The sequence below is a fragment of the Mauremys reevesii genome, linkage group 7 (genome assembly GCF_016161935.1).
Source record: "Mauremys reevesii isolate NIE-2019 linkage group 7, ASM1616193v1, whole genome shotgun sequence".
NCBI lineage: Eukaryota > Metazoa > Chordata > Testudines > Geoemydidae > Mauremys > Mauremys reevesii.
Window position 1 is genome coordinate 76,552,628 of NC_052629.1, and position 27,811 is coordinate 76,580,438.

The following is a 27,811-nucleotide window of genomic DNA, read 5'->3' on the forward strand; positions in this document are numbered from 1 at the left end:
CAGGTACTATTCTAGTCCAATTAAAATATACCTGAAATCTAAGAGCTACATGTAACATTCTATCTGCAGGCCAGGAAATGATAGGATTGCCTGCAGCAGTGGTAAGATCAATATGTATATCTTGTAAAGTGGTGGCATTAACGCACACACAGCTATCATTAGGTTGAAAAAAATGGGTGTCCCGTCAGGGTAGTTCCTTGACCTCCACCCTCTCAACAAATATTGTCATAAACAGTGACAACTTCCCCTAGCTTCAGTTTATAGATACACTGAGCTGTGGTGGTTCTAACGGCCAAAATGTCCATTGACTCTCTATTCTTATCCAAAATGTCAGGTGTCATTCTAGGGGTACTGTCTAGAAATCAGTTGGAGATACCAGGTGGTCTAATTTCCCCAGATGTCTCGGTAAACAATTACAGTCCCACAGGCATCCTCCCCATGGACCCAGCAGGATTCAGTATGTGGGAGCCCACACCCACCCTAACCGGTCCATATGCTTGGAAGGAGCACTGTGAATGTCCACACTTCCATCCAGAAAGTGTCCAAGTATGTCTTCATGACCACAGATCAGATGGTACTCCTGATGCATCTGTAAGGGCAGTGGGCCAAGTCTGGTCTAGATCCCACTGCAATGCCTTCCCAGCCTCAGTGATATTCAATACCATCTCTGTCAGTCTCCTTCTGGGTCATAGAACTAAGGGTGGAAATGACATGTAGTCACCAACTTCAGCCTGTACTCAAGATAGCTGAGCTTCAAAAATAAGACTAGTGGCCTTTTCTAGTTGCCCCAATTTTTGTCCAGAGGAAATAACCCATGCCTTTTGTTGTGCTAATCTAATGGCAGCCCCTTGTGAGCAATCTGGGTATGTAGAAAACTGGATAAGGGCAATGTCAGGTAAAATCCAATTAGGGAGGGCAATATATACTGAAGGATTTATCCAGAACACAGGGCGCAGCCTGTAGAATAAACCCCCAAATCCAATTAATACCACAGTCCCAAACATGGGTCCCACAAATTTCTTCCTGCCAGTATGTAATTCTTTGTTCCTTCAACAGGGTCAGTTCTCAGTGTCCTTTTCAGTCAGGAATTCCTGGACTTGGGCAATGTCAGTGGAGTGAGTGTGTCTTCTTCTTTCCCAAAACAATCGAGGTTTAGCATCCTACAGGGGAGAGGTTTCCAGCACATATCACCCTGTAATAGCTGTGCTTTTTCTAGAAAAGTCTAAAGGCACAGTTGGTCTGTCAGTGGACAAGGGAGCTTTTTTCCCTGCTGTCCAGAAGCACAGTAGAACTAGAAGAAAGAATAGGCTAATCATCAATAGGAAAATTCTTCTGATGTGGAGGGGTCTTTTTGCAGTGAGAATCCTGGGTCCAAGCAGTCAGTCTGTGGCACTTCACAGCGGTGTCGGTAGTCAGCAGGACTTGGAAAGGGCCTTTCCAGCATGGAGCCAAGGCAGTCTTTCGCTGATGGATCTTTATGTAGACCCAGGCTCCTGGTTCCAACGAGTGGCAAGGTTGCACAGGATCCTTTGGTAGTGCTTCCATCACCTGTGTATAAAAAGACTTAACACATTTCATTAGTGCCTGACAATATTTAAGCATTATGTTATCCAGCAAATGAATGTCCATCTGAGCTGCGGTTAGTGGGGGTGCAGTTGGTAGTCAGCATTGGGTGTTCTGTCAAATTTCATGAGGGCTGAGTCCAGTCGTTCGATTGGGAATGGTTCCCATATACATCAGTGTCAAAGGAAGGGCATCTGGCCACTTTAAGTGTGTCTCAGCACAAATCCTGGCCAGTTTATTTTTTGTAAGTCCCGTTCCGGCGTTCCACTGTCCCAGCAGACTGTGGGTGGTGAGGGCAGTGAGTTGCACATAACTCCTTTACAATCTGTAATTCCACGATCACTGTTGATAGTCACAGGGATGCCAAAACGTGGTACAAAATCTGTAAGCAAAGACATCTACTGTCCTGCAGGGAAAAGCTTCAACCCAAGTGGTAAATACATCAATTAAAACTAATACATATTCATAACCACAACATTTAGACATTTAAATAAAATCAATCTGAATATTTACAAAAGGTCCCAAGGAGGAGAGTGGGCTGGCCGCTGCACACCAATCTCGTGTAACTGCAGTAACCATCCCCCCCCCCCTTCCCTTGGTAGGCAGCCAAGCGGTGTCCTTGACTGGGGCCAGCGCATGTTAGCCATTCTCTGGTTGTTTTTTTCCATGTAACCTACAAAGGAAACTTTTACTCTTCAATTATACACCTTTTTCATACCATGAACACATAAACAGTACTGTTATACAGTACAGAAGTATTATCATTCAATGTATGCCACATATACCCTTTCACTAAAATAACCTTATTACAGAACTTTGGAAGAACAAGCCAGGACAAGCACACCCACTTTGAGAAGTTCACTTAATATAACTTCTAGTCCAATAGCTATCCACCATCCCCAGCCCTCTGGCTAAAAGTCTGAGGTAGCCAGAAGGATCCCTCGTACAATATGGGGAGTGGGTTAACTTTTCATGTCCTTGCTTCCAAAGACTGTCAGTATGCAAATTTTAACAACAATTCTCAATTAAAAGATGTGGCCAATGTAGTTTCTTTCCCTTACTTAAGAAAATGTATTAGACTTTAGTATATCACATTTTCTGATGTAACCAAACACTTTGTATTCTAAATTGAACAAAACAAGTATCTGCATCTCAATCCAACATTTCCGCTTGATGTCAAATCAGACCATCTCATGAAAATATTAAACACAACAATTTTTTTTTGCCACGAGACAAAACACCACAAAACAGAACATAGAACACACAACATAATTTTTTTTTACTGTGCCAGTAAATCAAGGTACGTTGAATGCTGTGCAGCTGGCATTAGTTTTCTTTGATTATCTGAAAGACAAAAACAGAGGTCCACCCCGTCTGGGCAATTAAATACTTAAAATATACAAATACTCTTGTTGATTCTAGGCAAAACAGAGGAATTACCCCATATTTTCTCGTATGTGCTTCTTAGACAGCTCTGGTTCAGCGGCCTCTACCTTATCAGTTAGTTAATTTGCATTAACACAGATGCTCTCCGGCTTGCTTTTTTTTTCTTTTAACTCCTGCTTTTAAACACTGAAAGAAAACATCACCACTTATAGTGCCTGTAGGGCCTAATAAAATGTCATTACATAGCACTGTATACATTCTTCAACTGATTTAACAAAATTGTTCATAGCCAAATGATTGCAATCTAATAAGTTCTTTGCCTGAATTTATTTACAAACATTTCATAGACACCAAAAACTGTTCTCTTAAAAATCACTTGCTTTTCCCTTCCAACAGCCACTTTTATCAACTTAAATCACCATTCCAAATATCCTCTTGAGTATTTGAAATCCTCATGCTTATATTCACTTACTCCTTCTTTCCACTACATCCTCAAAAGTTTCCAACCTGTTTTCCAAATCTCTTTGTCTGTTGCCTGTCCGCCTGGGCCCGATCCTTTTTTCCTCACTGAATCGTCCCTTCCATTGATACTAGCTTGTTCCACAACCAGTTCTTAGCTAGGAGGGTGGGCTACTCAACTAGCCCCCACCCTTCTGGTCTTGTCCCCAAAATATTTCTACTCACAAGACTACCTGAGTCCTCCCTAGTAAGGCTTGCCACCTGGGCAAAAATACATGGCCATTCACTTAACACATAATCCAAACCCCTTTGGGGGTCTACCCAGAGACCCACCCATTTGTCTGCTGACACTTAAACAGAAAAGAAAATTACACAAAAAGCAAAGAAAATTACAGTCTAAGCCAAATTTTTCTACTTCTATTATATTGTCCGCTACGGGGGGGCGGGACTGTAAAAATCTCAGGACAACCTCAGAGCTTCATCGCACACATGGCTTCCACCCTGAGGAATTACGAACGAGAAGTTCAGTTCCGCTCACACACCTAACGCCCAAATGAACAGAGCAGAAAAACATCAGTAACCGGTTAAACAAAACAGAGCCAAAGCTAAATAGTGCACCAAAACCAAATAGTGTTTCCTTATTCTATTAGAGCTCACCTATAATCATGCTATTCTTAACACATAACACCAACAGTACCAAACAAAGCAAACATAAACTAACAAGGGTAAAACAGATAGATGGTGTAAATTCTACAGTGCCCCCCATTCTTAATTGCTCACCATACTGTGACAAATTCCTGTTACTAATTTATCCCTCATGTCAGGTGATCAGACCGACAGAGCATACAATCAAATTTTAAAGCTTCATTAAAAATAATAAAACAACAATGGAGAGTATTGGGAACACTCCCACATCACTCAGGAAAAATATGAATGCCCCAAGCCTTAAGCCACTTTAATACTTACACATATCCAGACTGGCATGTCTATGTATAATGTTCAGAGAAGGGAAATAGGTGGACGGGAGATTATCCTGTATACAGCTTGTCCAGCATTTCCAACATGCTTCCACTCTTGGGATGGCTGTTCTTTTACACCCTGGAATCTCCTGCGGCGTCTCTTTCAGAGATTCCAGTTCAGGTCAGCTGCCTGTCCGGCTTCAGGGTTGCAAAAACTGTTGGATCTCACTGAACCATTAAGCTTTGCAAATGCAATCTAAGTTTTGTAACTTATACTGCTTTTTGGTTTGCCTTTTTTTTATTTTCCACAACCAGCTGGGGCTGAAGCAGTTTTACTTAGCACTTAGCATAGTCCGCACTAATTCATGACCTTGAACACAAAACAACTTCTCCTTTATCTCAGGGCTAAGCCGAATTTCAAATTAACCCGTTCCTAGACAAATTGCTCACACTGTGTCAGAGGTTTTTTCTCTGTGATTAAAGCTCCACTGAGATATATGATCTTATCTAGATTGAAAGTACCTTCTAATGGGCATTGTTTAAATGAATTTTCACGCGTGTACAGATTCCAATCATTTAAATACCTGCAGGTTTTAGGACCATAATGTACGTACATGTAATATGCTGGGGTACCCTTAGGGGGTGAGGTGGAATATTTAGACAGTCCCTTACCCATTTTCCACTCACACAGGAGAGACTCACAAGGAAAGGGGAGGGAAGATGGGTTCACACACTCCTAGACCCAGGCAGCTTCCTCGCCGGACTATGCCAGGCTGAGTCAGCCCACCGTGGGTCGGATCTCCTAAAGATCCACTAGTTACCGGGCTAGCCCGGTAACAGCCACTCACACTGGTGTACACACACACACACACCAAGGCCTCTTTTTCTTCCTTTTTCCTTTTTTTTTTTTTTTTTTTTTTAACCATGATGCATCTTTACCTGGTCCGGACCAATACCATGAGGCGGTATGACAACCCCTCTTGAGGCGGTAAAAACCCCTCAGCACCGGTGCATTCTAATGCATTTACCTATGCATTACCTTATGCATTACCTTATGCATTTCCTTGGCCAACTCAGCAGTTCCCAGTACTGCTATAAACTAACCTTATTGGGGCCTCTCCCCAATACCACTTTGCATCTGATCCTGCTGCACAGTCAATAAGTTCAGATGGCGTGAGCCCAACAGAGAGACAGACGTCCTCACGGAAAGTCCTCCTCCGATACCCCAATAGAGATTTCAAAAGGTCTCATACCTCTCATGTGGCGCCATGGGGTTCGAAGGGGAATGATCCGTAGTAGTTGTCTGTGGGTCCGTGGGCGTTGCCATCCCGGACGAGCCCCCAAATTGTCGAAGAAAAACTCAGTTCTCACTTTTTGTTTGGGTGCAGCAAAATCAAATTCTTTATTATTTCTCCAGTAATTACCATGGAGGGAGAGAGTGCCATAGGACACAGGGTCCTGGACAGGTCTCTCAACTGGTAAACAATCACAGCAAGCCTTTATACCTTTTACAGACAATTTCTAACAATAATACAGACAGTAAAAAGCAACAACTACATTTTGTTTATACATAGCAAAAAGGCTTATCTTATTTGTCTCAATCCTAAGAAAAGCAAGCCCTGCATTTTGGTTAGTGATTGCAAGATCATAATAACTTTGTACACAGTTCCTGTCCTGTCGCCTCGCACTATCTTTGCTCCTACAAGTCTTACGTCATTAAGGTTACAGTATGGCCTGACTCTTGCTAACTAACATTCATTAAGATCTCTTCAAATCCTTGTTAATTATTTACTGGCTTCCACAAGGGCTACCATCCCTTTCACTTCTCAAATGCCAAGTTATAGTCTATATTTCATTTCAGTGCCATAGGGAGATTCATGTCAGGGGAGGGTAGCTTCATTTAAAATTAGCCACTGGGGGAGGGATCACATGAGAAGAGCAATATCCTTCCCAACCCTACCAAGGGAGTCTCTCCCCTGCATTCCCTGAGGCGCCAGAGGAGTTAATTCAGTGGTTCTCAAACTTTTGTCCTGGTGACCCCTTTCACATAGCAAACCTCTGCGTGCAACCCCTCCCCTGCTTATAAATTTAAAACACTTTTTTATATATTTAACACTATTATAAATGCTGGAGGCAAAGCGGGATTTGAGGTGGAGGCTGACAGCTCGCGACCCCCAGTAATAACCTCATGACCCCCTGAGGGGTCCTGACTCCCAGTTTGAGAACCCCTGGGTTAATTTAATTTTAGCACCCTGTGTCCATTCACATGCATGTGCTATTTTGAGCATTTCAGTTTTCACAACATAGGCTCATCCCAGATTCTGGAACAAGCTCAAATGCTCAGTTCGTGGAGTATGTACATAAGCTATACTAAAGACAAACCCACAGTAACTGTCTCCAGTTTGTGAGGGACCCCATGGAGCCAGTCTCTAGGAAACAGATAAATTCATGGAGGTTAAGTCCATTAATGGCTATTAGCCAGGATGGGTAAGGAATGGTGTCTCTTGCCTCTGTTTGTCAGAGGGTGGAGATGGATGACAGGAGAGAGATCACTTGATCATTACCTGTTAGGTTCACTCCCTCTAGGGCACTTGTCATTGGCCATTGTACGTAGACAGGATACTGGGCTGGATGGACCTTTGGTTTGACCCAGTATGGCTGTTCTTATGTTCTAACCTAAATGAACCCAAAGCTATGGAGACAGATACGAGTCAAGGAAGCCAGCAGAGCATTAGAAACCTGGAAAAATCTCTGACTGGATGGGCTCAGGCATTTGGTCACAAGCTGAGGTGGTTCAAAAGTTTTGGATTTTTTTTAAGCAGAATTTTTTTATTGTTTCTTTAAACAATCAAACACAGCAAGCAGCAAATATTTGGCCACACACTTCTGAAACCCCAAACCATATTCAGGTTTTGGCAGACTAATTTCAGCTTTTCAATTAAAAAAACTACAACAAATTTTGAAGGAAAGCAGACATTGTCCGTGATTTTTTTCTGCTTTTTAAAAACCCCTAGTTTTCAATCCAGAAAAAGTTTTGACGGCAAATATCTGTCCAACCCTTTTAATGAGCTTTAGTGCCTTTTAGCACTAGCTGATGCTGAGAACCAGTGATACCTTGTAAAGATGTTTTCTTAAAACTGGGTTTGTGCCGAGATGCGGAAGGATTATTTTTCCCAGGGCCACCTGTGGGGTGGGAGGGGGAGGGAAGCAAGTGGGGCAATTTGCGCCGGGCCCCGCAGGCGCCCCCATGAGAATATAGTATTGCAATTTTTTTATGGAAGGTGCCCCTGAAATTGCTTTGCCCCAGGCCCCCTGAATCCTCTGGGCAGCCCTGCCTCTGGGTGGCAGCCCTTACAACCAGCTGCTCTGGCCCCGTTGGTCCAAGCAGGGCTTTCTGACACACCCGCGGAGTGGGTCCTGCCTCCCACTGTGCCAGGCCCAGCAGGAGAGCTGGAAGTACCTGCGGCCCATACCAGGACAGGCTGGTGAGCATGCAGGCAGCCAGGTCTGGCTGGTGTCGGTGGAGCTAGCCCACCCACGGGGTCTACCAACTGCCCCGCATGCAGGCTGGCACCTGCCAGGAAACTGAGTTGCTGATCCTGCCTTCTCTCCCCCCGCTCTGGAGAAAAGCCAGCTGCCAACCCACTGCCATTCCCAAGTGTTGGCGTGTGCTAGCTACCCGACAAGCCTCTACCACCGCTGGGGCCCACCTGCTGAGCGAGCCCTCCCCAGAGTAACTAGCCCTCCTTGCTGAGCCGAGGGGTCTCCTTGCCACCTGCTTGCCCTTCATCCCTCTTCTGTCCTGGGCCTTGGGATTATCCCTCCCCCCTCAAGATTCCCTTCTCCTGCCCCCTCCTCCCAGGCTTCTGCCCTCTCCTACTTCCTGTCCTCCCTGTATCTCTTGGACCCTCTCCCAGTGGGCCCCTCCTTCCCCAGGAGCTGCTGGCACTTGCTCCCATTCTAAACCTGCCCCCACCCCAGACAAGTGTGCCTGCCCCCCCAGGGTGCTGCTGCCTCCTTGGTGCCCATGACTCAGATCTGCATCTGCCAGGGCTCCCCTCCCCGCACCCGTTATTTCCTCAGGGAGGTCCCACAGCTTCCCTAGGTTAAATGCTGCAAAACTGGGGCCCCTCACCCTCCCTGTTCTCCAAGCCTGGCCCAGCTGCTGCCAAACCCCATTGTTCTTCCCCATCTCCTTGGGATCAGCTCTCTCCTGCCCCAGATGCCTCATGCCTCGCCTGAGGGCTGCAGCCTTCTCTTCCTCCCATCCCCTGTCCAGCCCATTCTGCCCACTGCAGCCAAACTCTCCTCCCTTGGCCCACCATGGGGGTCCTGTCTGCTCCCTGCTCAGATCCACCCACCGGCCTCCAGCCTATGCCCACGGCAAGCCCACATGCCTCATCCTCTTCCCGAAGGCTCTGCCTAGTGCTGCCCTGGCGTAACCCCCAGCATGCCTGTTCCACCAGCTCGATCCACCTTTCCGAGCCCTTCGTCTGCTCTGGGTCGTGTCACTGAGTCTTCTTCCCCAGGGGTCATCCTGCAAGACCTCTGACTCAGGACAATGAACCCCATCCATAGCCTCATCCTCACACTGCCCTTCTCGCTGCCAGCCATCTGCTCCTGCTGGCCTCCTTCATCCCCTGCTGGCTGCCTCTGAGCAGACACCACCACTCTTGGGATTTGCCTGCAAAACGCTGTGTGCATCAACGCACTGGAGCAGTAACACTGTCGGCATTTGAGAGCCGCTACCCTTCTACCCAAAGGGCCCAGCCCTGCAGACCAACACACATGGGAGCAGCCCTCGCCCTACGCTCCAGTGAGACTGCTCCCCGAATGAGGGTCACCATGCCGGACAGGCCTGGTAGTGCATCATGTACAGTGGAAGGAAGGGGAAGGTATTGGCGGTTCAGGAATTGGACTGTGGAGGCTGAGCATGGAGTGGAAGGCTGGCCCCTATCCTGAAAGTCAGATGACCAGGATTCAGTTCCCAGCTTTGGTTCGCTCCCTGTGTGAGCTTTGGTCTGTCGCTGTGCCTCTGTTCCCATCTGTAGAACAATAATTACACCTCATAGAGAGCATCAGTGGCTCTCAACACATGGCATAATTGCGCATTTCCCTTGCACCGCAGTGAGGCAGGGCAAGACTAGCATCCCCACTGCATAGAGGCTAAGTGACTTGCCCAGGGTCACACTGGAAGCTTGTGACAGCCCAAGAAGTTCACCATGGGTGAACCTACCCTAGTACAGCTCTTGTGCATGGAAGGGTGGGAGGTGAGGATCAGTCTCTTCTGGATTGAGGGGCTCAGATATGCTGGGCATGGGGGCCAGGTACCCAAGATAGCAACAGAGCCTTGAAAGGCAGAGGGGCCTTCTCAAACCAGGTCACTGACACCCCAAAACTCAACCCCCTGGAGACTCACCACGCTGGTTGTGGCGAAGGGGACCCAGGTTTGCATGGAATGGGATCCCTGGCTGCTGCGCTCTGTAAGCTAAGGTTCAGGGCAGATGAGGCAATGACTGGCAGGATTGTGAAATCTGCCGGGGAGGATGTGGTTTATAGCTGCACTGTGCAGATCCTGGAGTCCAGATTTCCCCACTGGGCAGCAGGCACTGGCTGATCCCAACCATCTCCTCACTCCCCAGCCCTGTTTATGGAGAGCTCCCTGTGTGCCTAGGTGCCTTTCACACTCATGGGCCCGCAGTGAGCAAGGGAAGAAAAAATCTTCCAAGTCTCAGACAAATCCTTCTCCACCCGTGGAGCTGGGGGCCCGATTTCCTGTGGTCTCTTGGGACAGGTCAGTGACTGCCACCTGCTAGTCACACTCCATTTCCCAGGGACACGTCTCTCTCCCAGCAGGCCGACAGGACAGCCAGGGCTGCTCTATCCTCTATACCGAGGGGATAGGATCAAGGTGCCTCATACCGCTATAGATTATTTCCCTTATCTGTTCCGGGGCAGGGCCCAGGAGCAGGTGTGACCACGGACAAGCACGTGGTGCTGGCTCGGTCTGGGCCTACCACTGGCATCATCCCAGTACAATTCTAAAGTCTGCTTGGGTCAGTGGCACATTGCAGGGCTCCTGGTGGCCCCTGCCTCTGCTGGGCCATAGCACCCACTTTATTAACCCCGCATGGGACATTTGTTCTGGGCTGTGGTATTGCAAATTCCTGAAAATAAGAACAACTGATAATCATTGTAAAGCACCACAGGACAGCTGGACATCCAGTTCAGGCATGTTCAGGCTGCAACAGAAACAGTTTGGGCTACAACAAAGATCGTTTGGCTTTTCAGAAAAAAGAACAGGAGTATTTGTGGCACCTTAGAGACTAACAAATTTATTTCAGCATGAGCTTTCGTGAGCTACAGCTCACTTCTTCGGATGCATAGACTGGCTTTTCAGAGACAGTTAACAGGGGTCCCGGTGCGGTTCACAATGGAAACTGGCTTTAACCTCAGACCCTGGACCCAGCCCTTTCCCGCTCTCATCCTCTGCTGCCACCATGTGGCCATCCCCCCGCAATAAAACCACCATCGTTTCTCTGTAGCCTTTATTCAATGGTGTTGGTTTCCTCCTCCAGCCCCATCCCAGGATCCGGTGCCATGGCCATGAACACAGATCAGCTGCTGAGCTGGCTCCGAAAACCCAGCCGCAGGGACAGGCAAACTGCCTGTGATCCGGGCTTGGGCGAGATCCAGGGAATACCTGGGGGTGGGAGAGGCCGGCACTGACTAATGGAGACCTGGGGGTGAATCCTTCTGGGGTTGGGGACCCAGCCACTCTGCCCTCCCCAGGGTGACCAGGCCAACACAAGGCGACGTGAGGGCCTCCTCACTTTGGAGCCCAAAGGGCCTGTTCTTCCTGTCCGGGTGCTCTCTGCCCCCCAGGCCTCCAACAGGTCTGTGAAAGGGCTGGCTGGGAGATGCTGGCATCAAGATGCCAGGAGCAGGGGAAAGCTGGAAGACAGCAGGGAGAGGGACCACACCAAGGGGCCAAGCCGCTGGGCAGTACGGCCCTTCCTGCTCATGGCAGGTCGCCCTGTGTGCCCTGCCCACCAACACCCCTGAGAACCCGTCCCTTGGTGACCCAGGCAGAAAACTGGGGCAGAGGTGGAGCCAGCAGGTTCTGCGGTGCACAGGCAGTGACCCCTAGCTCAGAGACCTGGAGGCCAGGGATAGCGGGGTGGGTCTGAAGTGGTGGAGATGCCACCTCAGCACTCTGGGAATAGTCTAGTGATGGAGAAAAGAGGGGAGGTGCTGCAGGAGGAACCAGGGGTCCTAGGAGCCCAGTGCAGACTGAGCGCCTACCCCTCCCCTGCCCCACCATGAAGGCAGCTAGCAACAGGGGGATTCCCCCACTCCCCCAGACTGAGGGATATACCCCAGGAATGAAGAGTGTCCCAACAGGGTAGGGAAGCAGGATGGTGTGGGGAGGCTGAGAAGTGGCAGGTGAGGTAGAAGCATTGGCTGGAGGCTGTAGCGAGGAATGTGTGTCCAGGTGGGGTGGCCTCTCAGTAGCAGGGGTCTCTACTGGGTCCTGGTCACAGTGCTAGGCAACTTGGGAAGCTTTAGGGTCTCTAAAATCTGCTATTTAACAACCCCATTAATGTGCTTTCCCTGCGTTGGGGGGCAGAGGGCTCTGCTTCCAAAGGGTGCCCCTTTCCCACCATCCCTCACGCACACCGGGAGGGCGGGGCCTGCCCCGGGGGGTGTTCTGATTGGAGCCGGGAATCCTCTGAGCATGGCTGGCATGGCACAGCACCCATCAGTAGGTCTGCGGTGTCAGGATGAAGAGTCGGTCCTCTTCCCTGCGGATCCACTTCATCAGCTTGTTGACAGCGCTGACAGCGGCTGCCTTGGTCCCCAGGGGGCTGTAGCACACGTAGAGCTCAAAGGCACTGGTCACCTGGGGGAGAGATGGGAGCCAATCCCAGTCAGTGCCTGGACACAGAGCCTGCCTCCAGATGCCAGGAGGGATCCAGGAGGATGGCCCAACAATGAGGTCACTAACCTAGGAGGTGGGGGTTCAATTCCTTGCCCTGTTACAGATCTTGGCCCAGATCATGTAGTCTCTCTGGCCTCAGTTTCCCCATCTGAGCAATGGGGAGGGCAGCACTGCTGCATGGGGGGGTTATGAAGACACGTACATTAGAGACTGCAAGCAGACAGGGTTTTCCACCTCCTAACTGGGGAGCAAAGGTGGTTGGCACGTTTCAGTAATTAACATTGTCCATTCTGCTTATGAAAGTTTAAACCCTGTAAGGGCCATCCCTTCCCCCCGGGAGCTCCCTGGATTTGTACAAAAAAACGATGGATTTAACCTTTCCATCCCAGGGAGATGCCCAAGTTATGCCCACTCATGCCCTAGACTAGCAGCTATTTTTCCTAGAATGCAGCAGCCCTCATCTCTAACATGGAGATGAGGCCTGTGGAAAGGCCTTGCTGCACTGCATACTGGAAACTATCTCAGCTCAACATGGAGCACTGCATGCTGCAATGGGTACATGCTGCAATGGGTACATGCTGGCACATCAAGGACTCTGTAGTGAGTCGGTGTGGCTCCCCTCCTGCCCGGCAGAGGGAGCGCCCTTGCAGGCACCCAAGTGGGCAGAGCCACCACCACCTGTTCCCGCCCCCTGGAAGTCAAGGGGCAGGACAGGAAGTAGAAAAGCCGGCCGCCAGAGCTCAGTCGGAGCCCAGCCACCGCCGGGAGCAGACGTACCGGCGGGAGCTCCTGACTGGGAACCCTCCAGGACCCGAGGCAGCTGTCCTGACTGGCCGGAGCTTCCCCGTGCCCACTACGACGAGGAGCCACCGGAGCTTCCCCGTGACAAGTACTGGGAGGAGCCGCTGGAACTCCCCCACGCCCACTACGAAGAGGAGCCGCTGGAGCTCCCCCGCCCCTGCTGTTACCCAGAGGAGCCGCCTGAGCGCGCCTGGCCGGACTTCCCCGAGGAGCTGCCAGACCTGCCACCAAGCCCGGGCCTTGAGGAGCCTATGCAGATTGACTGGCCTGGAGCTGGTGCCCCGGACGAGGCAAGCCCTGAGGGGGAAAGTGGAAGTAGCCCGGGGGTAGCCGACCCCTGTCAGGCTGCAGGCGCAGAGGTCCTGATGTCAGTGTGTTGCGGTCAGGACCCCACTGACCAGTGGCAGTGATAGCTGCTGCTAGGGCCCCGGGCTGGGACACAGTGGAGTGGGTGGGCCTGTGTCCCCCCTGCCACCCCATGCACGGGTGGCAATTTTCCCCCTCACCCAACGCTCAGGTGTAAGGACCTGGGCCTCTTCACCTACTGGTAGTTTTGCTGCTCAGCCCCTGCACCAAAGGGCCTGAGCTCCTTATATACTGTTTGCTGCTCAGCCCCTGCACCAAAGGGCCTGAGCTTGTTGGACTGGTTACTGCTCAGCCCCTGCACCAAAGGGCCTGAGCTTACTGTACTGTTTGGTGCAGGGGCTAAGCAGCAAAAGGGCCTGAGCTCCTTATATACTGTTTGCTGCTCAGCCCCTGCACCAAAGGGCCTCAGCTTATTGTACCGTTTGCTGCTCAGCCCCTGCTCCAAAGGGCCTGAGCTTATTGTACTGTTTTCTGCTGCACAGCCCACGGTGACAGCGGACGCGTAAGGAGTCGGTGTGGCTCCCCTCCTGCCCCAGGAGGGTCGAGCCCCGGCCCACTTGATTACAGACTCCAATAAAGCTAGGACTCTCCCATAAAAGCCAGAGCAGGGGGCAACCCCCAGCTTGCAGAACAACACTAGAACAACACTAGCTGTGTCTTCATATTGTATCACCACGGGGTCCTGCAGTATCATTGTGCTACAACCTAAAGGTCTCACAGCTGTTGTGTGAGGATGCACACTAGAGATGGCCTCTCAGAGGAGCAGCAAGAGAGTATGGCAGCAAAGAAGGATGTTGACAAATTGGAGCGGGTTTAGAGACGAGCCAGGAGGCTGATTAAAGGATTGGAGAACCTGCCTTATAATGAGACACGCAAGGAGCTCAATCAATTTAGCGTAACAACAAGAAGGTGAAGAGGTGACTAGAATCACAGTCTGTAAGTACCTACAAGGGGAACAGATATTTAACAATGGGCTCTTCAGGCCAGCAAGTCTAACAGCCCAATGGGTGGAAGTTGAAGGTAGGCAAAACTAGACTGGAAATAAGGTGTACATTTTTAACGGTGAGGGGCATTAACCACGGGAACAACTTACCCAGGGTTGTGGTGGGTTCTCTATCACTGACCATTTTTAAATCCAGATGGGATGTTTTTCTATAATATCTGCCCTAGTTCAAACAGCAATAATTGTGGGGGCAGTCTCTACAGAGGGGGGCAGACTAGATGGAATCATCTATGAAACTCCTGGTTACCAGGTACATAATGGTTGTCACTGTGCTGCAAAACCATGGCCATTTGGAACTCCATGGTGGCGGGAGGGCTGGAACTCAGATTGGCCTGCCTATGCCAAAAGCCCAGGAATCTGCCACTTGAACTAAAGGAGATTCCCCTGAGCAGCAAATAGTATAGGGCTTATGACACACACTGAGCAGTTCTTATTTTCTCTCTCTCCCCATGTATTTCCCAGGCACTTATCCTGACTCTGTGTTGGTATCCAGGTTCCATGCAGAGGAAATTCCATGCAGAGGACAGTGGAACATACACGCTAGCCAGACCACTTCAGTGTACTCTAGCTCCCCTATCTCAGCTTGTTACCCCCAATATGGCATGTGGGTCTTTGTCTCCTCTAGTGGCTGGTCATAATAAGAGGAGAAAAGTCTACTACTGCTGCCAGCACTAATCCTTTAGCTCAAATGACAGAGTCTTGGCTGGTCCACACTCTCTAGATGTGGGGCAGCTGATGGAAGGAGGAGTGGTTCTTACCCAAGCCAGGAGATTTTCACTGGGTCCTGTGAAGTAGATGTTTTTCAGGGGGCGGGAGGAGTTGTGGGCACGGCTGTGTAGGTACTGGTATAGCTCCAGCAGTCTCTGCTTCTCCTCCTCGCTGACATAGGGACCCTCAATCTCAGGGCTGGAAAAAACAAATTGCCCTTTGATTAACCCCCCAGAACGTTAACCTGACCAGGGTAAGCTCCATGCAATAGAACTCCTTGTCCCAGGACAGCTGCAGTGGGTCACACAAAGCTACTGAACCCAGTGGGCAACATGTGCAACTAACCTGCACACCTTGCAGGGTGATGGAGCACTCACCCATGTCTGCCAGCTTGTTGCAGGTGACTCTGATGGAAATTGCACACTTGCTGACACCTGCCTGTCACTGCCAACTCCTCTCAAGGAAACTCTTGGACCCAATGAAGGACCCAGCATCGGGCGCTGTGAAGAGCAGCTAGCCTGCAAGGTGAGGAGGAGCATGTCCTTCACTGCTCTCTGTCTCTAGTGCAAAGAGGTCTGGGTAATGTAATATGCAAATGAACACACTGCTAGACCACTGCAGTGGAGACCCCGGAGTTTGCTTTTTGCCAGGATTTGCCATGGAGGCCTCTCTACGCCCCCCCAGCCCACACCAGTCTTCAAGCCATGCACAAGGGGACCTTCTGGATGACATTGCCCTGGAATCCTGGCAGCTGTTCCTAGACCAACCACAGGGGTCTCTGCAGATCAGTGCCACCCGCAGTGGGGGAAAGTCCAGCTGCTGTCCAAAGAGCACTCTGGGCCCAGTATGCATCTGGGGGATGGGGGGTAAGTGAGCCCTCCAGAGCAATTCATTAGGAAACCAGCTGCAGTTGGAGTCACACACTGCAGCCTGGCTGGATGTTCCCCCTCCCATCATGCCACCAGTGATGCAACTCCCCAAGCCGGAGCAGTGTTGGGAGCACTAGTGCAGACAGGGACTAGACCCATCTGGCACCAGCTGCCTGGAGCCTGGCCTATCTTGGCCAGCAGCGGGAAGCTGCAGTGTCGGGAGCAGCACTGGGAACATGAGGCATTCAAGCGGGTGCGGCGGGTGTCTTCTCCCCAGCACCAATCACTGTCAGGGTGGGGAAGCTGCTTCGTGAGCTCCCTGACTCTGGCTGCAGGGCACCCCCTTAGAGCTGCCACCTTGCAGCCCTGTGCCAGGCCTGCAAAGACCCCCTCTGCACTGAGTGCCCCTCACAGCCAGCTGCTCAGGACACACCTGGGAAAGACCCACCCTGACGCTCAGTAACATACCCCAGGCCTTCGTGTGTCTCTGACCTGCACTGTGGTGCACGAGGTGCCATGTGTGGCTCTAATGCAATGCCAGCTGTAAGCACAAGTGGTGGCTCTGGGGCACCGTGAGACTTACAGGCTGACCCAGGCACCATCAGTCCCTGGCATCAGCCTCGTGGCAGCCCAGGATCTGGCAGGCAGGGAAGCAGCCCTGGCTGGCACTGACTGTCATGGCCACAGCTGGGAGCTACCCCTGTACTCTGATGGCACAGAGCAGCCCCAGGGACTCATCCCAGCCATGCGCGCTTCCTTTGGCTCCGCGTCCGGCGATGGAGACCACACCCACCTCAACTCTCACCTGGTAAACAGCCCCGAGCTCTTGGATTTGTAGATGAAGTGTCTGAGGTCTGGGATCCCCACTTGGGAGACGCTGTAGAAGGGGGTGCGCAGGGCCTCCTGCAGGGCATGGGACACGCCACGCTTCCGCAGGCGCTCCTGGAACCGGCGCTTGCAGTCAGAGACGGTGAAGAAGTCCTCACGGTCGGTGGAGACCAGGAGCAGGCACAGGTCCATGTCCTGCTCCAGGTATGAGATGTGGGCATGGAAGAAGCCGCTGGAGTTGAACTTGGGCAGGCAGATAGGAGTCCAGGCCTCACCCTCACGGAAGGAGGAGGAGGAGCTGATGAGGTTGAAGAGTAAATGCAGGTCAATGGGATGCAGGAACTGGTCCTTTTTCCTCACCAGAGACACCAGCTGGTTCCTGGACAGCAGGATGGAGAACACCAGGCTTTTGGCCTTGGCCTGCTGGAGGCAGGTGCTCACAGTGTCCCTGAGCCCCGCTGTCATCGGCAGGCAGCGTGCGGCACCCATCAGGAAGCTGGGGTCCCGAGCCATCAGGTCCAGCAAGTTGTCAGTGATGCGCTCGGAGCCCGCCAGCAGCCTGCGTAGGTCATAGTTCTGCTTCTGCTGGAAGATGTGGTTGAGCTGGGTCCAGGTGAGCAAGCTGAGGATCTGGTAGTAGATGTAGAGGAGCTCATGGGTGATCTCCTGCTCCGACTGCCGCGTCCGGGCCATGGCCACCAGCACCAGGGGGCTCCGGCGCACAAAGACCACCTTGTAGCCATCTGCCCAGCACGAGAGGGAGAGAGAGGGACACGTTAGCCCAGGGCAGCACACTGCTGGGAAATACCAGGGAGCTCTTGTGGCTCCAGAGGGTCAGCGAATGAGGCCACATCTATGCTATAGGCACTACTATGTCGGCGCAACCCCGTACCACAGTCACAGCCTACACGAAATGATCGGTGTAGGAACACCACCTCCCTGAGTGATGGTGGGTAGGTCTTCCGTTGGCCTAGCTGCACTACACCAGCAGTTAGGTCGTTGTAGTTACGGGAAGTGCCATAGCTATGACCTAACCCCTGGTGTCGACGCACCTAGGCCAATGGAAGACCTAGCTACAGTCTCTATGCTGCTAATCAACCTACATTTTCTGTGTCAAATCAGGCCTGAGAAGCAAGGATGGCAGTCCTTGTAGTGAGGTGGATACTGAGGGTAAGCTTCTCCAGCAACCCAGTGCTCCTGGACCTAGCCAGGGAAGGGAAACCCAGTGCTTCTCCTGCACTGTGTCAGAGCCACAGGCTTTCATATGCCCTTTCCAGGGAGACACCAAAACACAGGCCCCTGGTCTCCTCATCTGCCTCCCTCTGTAACCATCTCACAGTGCCCTCAATTTGCATGCACATTCAAAGCACTAACCAACAGCAGATGGCCGGATTCTCACACGCAGCTGTGGTAACTGCACTTGCAAATCAGGCAGCTGTGTGTGCAGCTGGAGGCCGGGCCCAGCACCTGCCCTGCTCCTAGGAGCAGTGAGCTCCTGTCCAAGCCGGTGCTCTGGCCGCTCTGCGCAGCGGTCAACAGCAGAGCATCACATCTAAGGTCCAGCTAATACCCCCCGAGACAGCATGTGCCCTCAACTGGCCCCTGCCTGCGATGGTACCTGCATGGATAGACCTGATGGCATTCTTCTCTGCCTCCAGGAAGGACACCAGGGCCATCATCACTCCCATGGTGCTGGACAGCGCCTCCTCTGAGCCGTAGCGGGAATACACTGGCTTGCCCGCCTCGCTCAGCACAAACACGTGCTTCTGATGCATGCGCCAGGCCTCCATGGTCACGTCCTCGTCCTCCTTCTCCGACCGAGCTGAGTCTCTCCGGGCAGTCTGCAGCGAGAGATCCATCTTGTCCTCCTGACTTGGCCTCATCTCCTCCTCCAGGTCTAACGCCATGCCCGTCAGCTGTGTGCTGAGCTCACTGAAGTCCTTGCTGATCTGTTCCATGCTGGTCTGGTCTGCCTGGTCCCCTCGCCCTTCCTCAGGACTCCTGGACACGACATCTCCATCCTCAGGGCTCGTCAGGTCCTCATAGGACCGGGTGTGAACAAACATCGCCCTCTCCTGGCCTGCCCCTGGAAACCAAGACACCGGAGAGCTTTAGCCTCTCCTCTCCAGTGCCAAAATGACTGCTCCAAGACAAGCTAGGACAGCCGACTGGATGGTGGGGAGAAATGAGCCAGGCTCTGGGAGACACCACAGACGGAGGGGAACCCCACTCAACCCCTGCAAGACCAATAACAAAGTCAGGCTCGTGTGTCCCCATTCTCACCACTAGAGAGAGGCCAATACCCCCAAGACTCCGAACCCCACCCTGTGTTAGAGCCCCATCTCTGTAGCAGAGCAGGCCCACTCCTAAAGCAGAGCCAGCACCTCCGATGCCTGCACCCAGGGTCCAGGCTGGCTCAGTCTCTCATGGCCGTCAGGCTGTCCAGACACCTGCAAAGAGAAACCAATATGACTGACCGTACAGCCTAGCTACCCTCTGAATGGTGTCACAGAATGGCGTTGCCAGACCTATCTGTGCCCTACTGGGGTTGTGCCATGTCAGCTGCACACAGAAAACCCCTGCACCCCTGGTGATGCTGGCAGGCCAGATACCAGCTTTTTCCTGGGCTGCAGGCATTAGCTAAGAACTGACAAACTCCTAGCTGGAGACCAGACACTTCACCTGTATGGTAGTTTTCCTCAAAAGAGGTGTTACATTCTTATAAGACATTGGGTGTTTAGACTCTATGAAATGCTTGGAAATTGCTGCCTGCATTAATCTCGATTGCAATGTCTGTATCCCAGGCTATAAGAAGAGAGGTAAGCTTTGTGTTATAACTTTGAAAATGTTTGCTCTGAATTTGTGAACCCAGGCACAGGAATTGTCCCCCCACCCTTCCAGAAGGACTATAAAAATCAGATGGGCCATCAAGAAACATTGCAATACAAAGGATTAGTTAACGGTCCTATCCGCACCTTGGAAATACTACCTACAAAGAAGCTCGTCCTGTGGACTTGGAAGCTGAATGAAGAAAATAAAACCAAGTCAAAGGAAAGTTTTCCATCTTTTTGACTGTTTGAACTCTGAAGGGCCAGAGACTCTAAGGCCATGTCTACATGACCACTTTGGTCGGTATAACTAGGCATTGCTAGGCAGAGACGGGCTCCACCTCACGAAGAGAGGGAAGAGCATTTTTGCAAGCAGGCTGGCTAACCTAGTGAGGAGGGCTGTAAACTAGGTTCACCGGGGGAAGGAGACCAAAGCCCCGAGGTAAGTGGGGAAGTGGGATATCGGGAGAAAGCAGAAGTAGGTGAGTGCAAGAGGGGAGGGCTCCAGCCCCATACTGGGACCAGTGAGTTATCTTACATGCCTATACACAAATGCAAGAAGCCTGGGGAACAAGCAGGGAGAACTAGAAGTCCTGGCACAGTCAAGGAATTATGATGTAATTGGAATAACAGAGACTTGGTGGGATGACTCACATGATTGGAGTACTGTCATGGATGGATATAAACTGTTCAGGAAGGACAGGCAGGGCAGAAAAGGTGGGGGAGTTGCGTTGTATGTAAGAGAACAGTATGACTGCTCAGAGCTCCTGTATGAAACTGCAGAAAAACCTGAGTGTCTCTGGATTAAATTTAGAAGTATGAACAACAAGGGTAATGTCGTGGTGGGAGTCTGCTACAGACCACCAGAGCAGGGGGATGAGGTGGACAAGACTTTCTTCCAGCAACTAACAGAAGTTGCTAGATCACAGGCCCTGGTTCTCATGGGTGACTTTAATCACCCTGATATCTGCTGGGAGAGCAATACAGCGGTGCACAGACAATCCAGGAAGTTTTTGGAAAGTGTAGGGGACAATTTCCTGGTGCAAGTGCTGGAGGAACCAACTAGGGGAAAAGCTCTTCTTGACCTGCTGCTCACAAACAGGGAAGAAATAGTAGAGGAAGCAATAGTGGATGGGAACCTGGGAGGCAGTGACCATGAGATGGTCAAGTTCAGGATCCTGACACAAGGAAGAAAGGAGAGCAGTAGAACAGAGACCCTGGACTTCAGAAAAGCAGACTTCGACTCCCTCAGGGAACTGATGTGCAAGGTCCCCTGGGAGAATAACATGACGGGGAAAGGAGTCGAGGAAAGCTGGCTGTATTTTAAAGAATCCTTATTGAGGTTGCAGGAACAAACCATCCCGATGTGTAGGAAGAAAAGTAAATATGGCAGGCAACCAGCTTGGCTTAACAGTGAAATCCTTGCTCGTCTTAAACACAAAAAAACAGCTTACAAGAAGTGGAAGATTGGCCAAATAACCAGGGAGGAGTATAAAAGTATTGCTCAGGCATGCAGCAGTGAAATTAGGAAAGCCAAATCACACTTGGAGTTGCAGCTAGCTGGAGATGTTAGGAGTAACAAGAAGGGTTTCTTCAGGTATGTTAGCAACAAGAAGAAAGTCAAGGAAAGTGTGGGCCCCTTGCTGAATGAGGGAGGGAACCTAGTGACAGAGGATGTGGAGAAAGCTAGTGTACTCAATACTTTTTTTGCCTCTGTCTTCACAGACAAGGTCAGCTCCCAGACAGCTGCGCTCTGCAGCACGGTATGGGGAGGAGGTGACCAGCTCTCTGTGGAGAAAGAAGTAGTTCGGGACTATTTAGAAAAGCTGGATGAGCACAAGTCCATGGGGCCGGATGCGCTGCATCTGAGGGTGCTAAAGGAGTTGGCCGATGAGATTGCAGAGCCATTGGCCATTATCTTTGAAAAATCATGGCGATCGGGGGAGGTCCCGGATGACTGGAAAAAGGCTAATGTAGTGCCCATCTTTAAAAAAGGGAAGAAGGAAGATCCAGGGAACTACAGGCCAGTCAGTCTCACCTCAGTCCCTGGAAAAATCATGGAACAGGTCCTCAAGGAATCAATTCTGAACTACTTAAAGGAGGGGAAAGTGATCAGGAACAGTCAGCATGGATTCACCAAGGGCAAGTCATGCCTGACTAACCTAATTGCCTTCTATGATGAGATAACCGGCTCTGTGGATGAGGGGAAAGCAGTGGATGTGCTATTTCTGGATTTTAGCAAAGCTTTTGATACAGTCTCCCACAGTATTCTTGCCAGCAAGTTAAAGAAGTCTGGGCTGGATGAATGGATGGTAAGGTGGATAGAAAACTGGCTAGACGGTCGGGCTCAACGGGTAGTGATCAATGGTTCCATGTCTAGTTGGCAGCCGGTATCAAGTGGAGTGCCCCAAGGGTCAGTGCTGGGGCCGGTTTTGTTCAATATCTTCATTAACGATCTGGGGGATGGTGTGGACTGCACCCTTAGCAAGTTTGCAGATGACACTAAACTGGGAGGAGTGGTTGATATGCTGGAGGGTAGGGATAGGATACAGAGGGACCTAGACAAATTAGAGGATTGGGCCAAAAGAAATATGATGAGGTTCAACAAGGACAAGTGCAGAGACCTGCACTTAGGACGGAAGAATCCCATGCACTGCTACAGACTAGGGACCGAATGGCTGGGCAGCAGTTCTGCAGAAAGGGACCTAGGGGTTACAGTGGACGAAAAGCTGAATATGAGTCAACAGTGTGCCCTTGTTGCCAAGAAGGCTAATGGCATTTTGGGTTTTATAAGTAGGGGCATTTCCAGCAGATCGAGGGATGTGATCATTCCCCTCTATTCAGCACTGGTAAGGCCTCATTTGGAGTACTGTGTCCAGTTTTGGGCCCCACACTACAAGAAGGATGTGGATAAATTGGAGAGAGTCCAGCAGAGGGCAACAAAAATGATTAGGGGGCTGGAGCACATGACTTACGAGGAGAGGCTGAGGGAACTGAGATTGTTTAGCCTGCAGAAGAGAAGAATGATGGGGGATTTGATAGCTGCTTTCCACTACCTGAAAGGGGGTTCCAAAGAGGATGGATCTAGACTGTTCTCAGTGGTAGAAGATGACAGAACAAGGAGTAGTGGTCTCAAGTTGCAGAGGGGGAGGTTTAGGTTGGACATTAGGAAAAACTTTTTCACTAGTAGGGTGGTGAAGCACTGGAATGGGTTACCTAGGGAGGTGGTGGAATCTCCTTCCTTAGAGGTTTTTAAGGTCAGGCTTGACAAAACCCTGGCTGGGATGATTTAGTTGGGTTTGATCCTGCTTTGAGCAGGGGGTTGGACTAGATGACCTCCTGAGGTCCCTTCCAACCCTGAGATTCTATGAACTTATGTCACTCGGGTGTGAACAAAACACACCCTGAATGACGTTACAGAAGCGCCATTGTGGTCAGCACTGTGCTAGTGGGAGAGCTTCTCTGGCTGACACAGCTACCACCACTTGTGGAAATGGTTTTATGATGTCGACGGGAGAGCTCTCTCCCACCGGCATAAAGCGGCTACACAAGCACTCATACAGAGGTGCAGCTGCATTGGGACAGCTGTGCCGCTGTAAGCTCGCTAGTGTAGACATGGCCTAACCTAAAGCCAGAGATCCTCAGGGGGTGCCTCCTGAGTCTGCCCTGAAGGAGACTTTGAATTGACAGATCACTACAACTCGTTCACTCTTAGGATTAGATGGTAACTCATTGGGGTGGATACGTTCACTTGCTTTAACCTGTAAATAACTCCCTTATACCTTTTTCCTAGTTAATAACCCTTTAGATAGCTTATTACAGACTGGCCACAGTCGTGGTCTTTGGAGTAAGATCTAGGGGACCAACTGGTCAGGGGGAGGGATAGCTCAGTGGTTTGAGCATTGGCTTGCTTAAATCCAGAGTTGTGAGTTCAATCCTTGAGGGGACCATTTGGGGATTGGTCCTGTTGTGAGCAGGGGGTTGGACTAGATGATCTCTTGAGATCCCTTCCAACCCTAATGATCTGGGATAAGTGACTGGTCTCATGTGGTGTGATTTTTTTATGTCAAAAGTGACCATTTATCACTAAATCCAATTTGTCTGGGTGGCAGGATAAATTGGGGACTGCCTGTGACTCCATGGTGAGACCGTGACAGTGATCCAGGAGTTCATATTTGTTACGGGCTTGGTGAAATCTGATTATAGACCAGACTACCAGGTTGGGGTCTCTGCCCTATTTGTGACTGTCTGTCTTGAGGTCACCACTCAGGGTCCTGAGTCTCTCCAGATAGCATGACCACCACCTCCTTTCCCTCTTATCCCAGCACAAGGCTGGGGCAGGCGCCTTGTTTTATGGCCTCTCTTATCTCTGCTCCAGAGCTGGGGGGGGGACTTTAGTCTAGGCTGGGGAGGCAGGCACCCTGCCAAGGCCATGCAGACCTGTGGTTTAGAGATGCTGCCCAAGGCTTAACACAGGGGACTGGGCACAGGGCAAGGGAACCCCTGGCCGCTATGCCTGCAGCCTTTGCTCGCTGAGCCAGCCCCAGTGCTGGGGGTTGTTGGAGGGAGCCTTGTCCAGCCCCTGCAGGGAGCGAGGGGCAGGGGGTGACTGAGCAGAGTAAACCAGCCACCAAGGGCCCAGACGGCATGCTCCTAGCGGGGTCCTCTCCTAGTGGGCATGACCCTGATGGGGGGAGCGCATGACAGCTCTCATGTCGCTGTGACTCACACATTTAAAGGGTCAGTGCTGCACCAGGTCAGTAACTTGGGTTTTTCCCGTAGATCACGCCCAGACTCCATGGCACCAGCCCTCACCAGGGATTGCCCTCTGCAAACCCTGCTATCTAAATCCCCAGGTGGGTGGAGGGGGCACAGATTGTTCCTCACCCCACACTTGGCAACCAGTCCAGCAAACTCCCTGCAGCCTGAGCCTGCGTTACCCTTTGCCCAAGGCCCCTCTGTCAGGAGGTTTCCTGGGGCAGCAGTGGGGTGGGTGCGTTAGAAGGGCTGGCAATGCGTTGCCACTGGAGCTGCACTTCCAAGATCCCAGATGAAGGGTCGGGCGTCCCCAGCTGGCGTAGAGCTCCCCCGGGGGCCTGCTCCCCCCAGTGGAACCTCAGGGCATCAGGAACAGTCAACATGGATTCACCAAGGGCAAGTTATGCCTGACCAACCTGATTGCCTTCTATTATGAGATAATTGGCTCTGTGGATATGGGAAAAGCTTGACTTTAGCAAATTTTTTGATACGGTCTCCCACAGTATTCTTGCCAGCAAGTTAAAGAAGTATGGATTGGATGAATGGACTATAAGGAGGACAAAACGCTGGCTAGATCGTCGGGCTCAGTGGGTAGTGATCAATGGCTCGATGTCTAGTTGGCAGCCAGTATCAAGCGGAGTGCCCCAGTGGTCGGTTCTGGGGCCAGTTTTGTTCAACATCTTCATTAATGATCTGGATGATGGGATCAACTGCACCCTCAGCAAGTTCGCAGATAATACTAAATAGGGAGAGAGGTAGATAAGCTGGAGGGTAGGGATAGGTTCCAGAGTGACTTAGACAAATTAGAGGATTAGGCCAAAAGAAATCTGATGAGGTTCAACAAGGACAAATGCAGAGTCCGGCACTTAGGACGGACGAATCCCATGCACTGTTAGAGGCTGGGGACCAACTGGCTAAGCGGCAGTTCTGCATAAAAGACCTGGGGATTATAGTGGACGAGAAGCTGGATCTGAGTCAACAGTGTGCCCTTGTTGCCAAGAAGGCTAATGGCATATTGGGCTGCATTGGTAGACACATTGTCAGCAGATCAAGGGAAGTGATTATTCACCTCTATTCAGCACTGGTGAGGGCACATCTGGAGTACTGCATCCAGTTTTGGGCCCCACACTTCAGAAAGGATGTGGACAAATTGGAGGGAGTCTAGCGGAGGGCAACGAAAATGATGAGGGGGCTGGGGCACATGACTTACGAGGAGAGGCTGAAGGAACTGGGCTGTTTTATTCTGGAGAAGAGTGAGGGGGGACTTGACAGTGGCCTTCAAATACCTGAAGGGGGGTTACAAAGAGGATGGAGCTCAGCTGTTCTCAGTGTTGGCAGATGACAGAACAAGGAGCAATGGTCTCAAGTTGTAGTGGGGGAGGTCTAGGTTGGATACAAGGAAACACTATTTCACTAGGAGGGTGGTGAAGCACTGGAATGGGTGGAATCTCCTTCCTTAGAGGTTTTTAAGGCCCGCCTTGACAAAGCCCTGGCTGGGATGATTTAGTTGGGGTTGGTCCTGCTTTGAGCAGGGAGTTAGACTAGATGACCTCCTGAGGTCTCTTCCAACATTAATCTTCTATGATTCTATAATTGTCCCAGCCCCACCCCCTCCAGCAGGTCACTCCGTGGGGAAAGCTGCCCTCTCTGGCTCCATCCCACTCTGCCCATGGCGGTGAGACACCAACCCAGAATCCTGGCCACTGGGGTCATTGCAGGTCCCATGCCCTTCACAGGCCTGTTAGCACCACATTCCCATGGCCACATTCCCATCACCCTACGCTCATTGTCCTCTTCCGCAATTCTCTGCTTGCTGATTGGCTGGGGCGTCTGATCTGCATAACAATGGCACAGTTGTTTCTCATTAACTATAGAGGGCTTGTGGGATGCTGTCTCGCCTATAGATCCCTGGGGTGGATGGCTTCCCCACTAACCATCCCACAGCAAACATGGCAGCCTTGACTTCTGACACGTCCCCATTCCATCACCCAGCTGTGACGTTATTGACTTAAACTGTAACCATATAGATCATTGTTGCAACCACTGTTATATATTTGCAGCAAATATTGTACAAAGGTTGTCAAGTGAGGTGCCTATGGAAAGGTTGTAGTTTGCTGGTTACGATTACGCTGTCTGTATGTGTGTATCATTTTTGTATCTGAAGTTATGAATATTGGATATGTATTTGTATCTCAATGTGTTTGATTGTAAGTAGCCTCAGTGAAGCATTTGGTCAGCTTCTTGAGAAAGGACTATTCTCAGTAAGTGCTCAATCATGAAACACTTAACTGACAATGGACTTTGGGAGACGCCAATCTACATCTGAGCTTTCCTAGGAATGTTCAAACTAACATGTAAACAATGGCATTGGCCTGCAAAAAGCTGAATCATTCATGGACATAGTATCAGAGGGGTAGCCGTGTTAGTCTGGATCGACTCTTTGCTGCTCATTCATGGACATGTGACGTGCCCAGGTGGCTACAAACTCCATCTTGTGGTTGTGATTTTGCACAGGAGAACAAAGGGGTTTCCGCCCACAAGAGAGAATATAAAAGGCCCTGGAAACCTCTCAATTTTGCCTTCAATCCTGCTTCTTACCTCCGGAGGAACTTTGCTACAAACTGAAGCTCTGAACAAAGGACTGAATGACCCATCCAAGCTGTGCATGTACTCCAGAGACTTGATTTGAACCTGCAGTTTGTTACATCACTGCTACAAGCCTGAACCAAGAACTTTGCCATCACTGTATGTAATTGATTCCATTTAACCAATTTTAGCTCTCATCTATATTTCTTTCTTTTTATGAATAAACCTTTAGATTTTAGATTCTAAAGGATTGGCAACAGCATGATTTGTGGGTAAGATCTGATTTGTATATTGGTCTGGGGCTTGGTCCTTTGGGATCAGGAGAACCTTTTTTCTTTTACTGGGGTATTGGTTTTCATAACCATTCATCCCCATAACAAGTGGCACTGATGGTGATACAAGGGAACTGGAGTATCTAAGGGAATTGCTTATATGACTTATGGTTAGCCAGTGGGGTAAAACCAAAGTCCCCTGTGTTTGGCTGATTTGGTGTGCCTTAATAGTAAAGGAATTCCAGCTTTGGGCTGTAACTGCCCTGCTCTAAGCAATTTGTCCTGAATTGATTCTCTCAGTTGTGCCCCTCCAAAGGCTGCATCGTTACACCAGCCAACCCCTGTTATTCCAACCCATTTATCTCATGAAGGAATTCACTATGTGGGACTGGACAGGGACAGGGTCAGAAGATCAGGTGGCCATTTTTGTTGTGGGCATGACCTTGGGGTGCCAGTCAAAATGACAGATCTTCCCAGTTATGG

The 27,811-nt window shown here is 50.7% G+C and overlaps 1 protein-coding gene across 8 annotated transcripts in view; it reads right to left on the reverse strand.

The window, feature by feature from the left end:
• Nucleotides 1-10,648: 10,648 nt before the first annotated feature.
• The window catches only part of MON1A (MON1 homolog A, secretory trafficking associated), a 60,834-nt gene continuing 43,671 nt past the window's right edge, over nt 10,649-27,811 (reverse strand). For 4 of the 8 annotated variants that reach the window (XM_039481925.1, XM_039481926.1, XM_039481928.1 and 1 more), the window contains exons 3-7: nt 18,503-18,970; nt 16,862-17,627; nt 15,238-15,385; nt 12,376-12,550; nt 12,181-12,270 (exon numbers count right to left, since the gene is read on the reverse strand). In XM_039481925.1, the coding sequence (XP_039337859.1) occupies nt 12,407-12,550; nt 15,238-15,385; nt 16,862-17,627; nt 18,503-18,970 (1,526 nt within the window). In that variant the 3' untranslated portion in view covers nt 12,181-12,270; nt 12,376-12,406. Of the gene's footprint in view, nt 12,271-12,375; nt 12,551-15,237; nt 15,386-15,564; nt 15,706-16,861; nt 17,628-18,502; nt 18,971-19,268; nt 19,335-27,811 lie in introns of those variants that run through there. The other 4 variants (XM_039481930.1, XR_005582905.1, XM_039481929.1 and 1 more) reach the window with 4 other exon arrangements.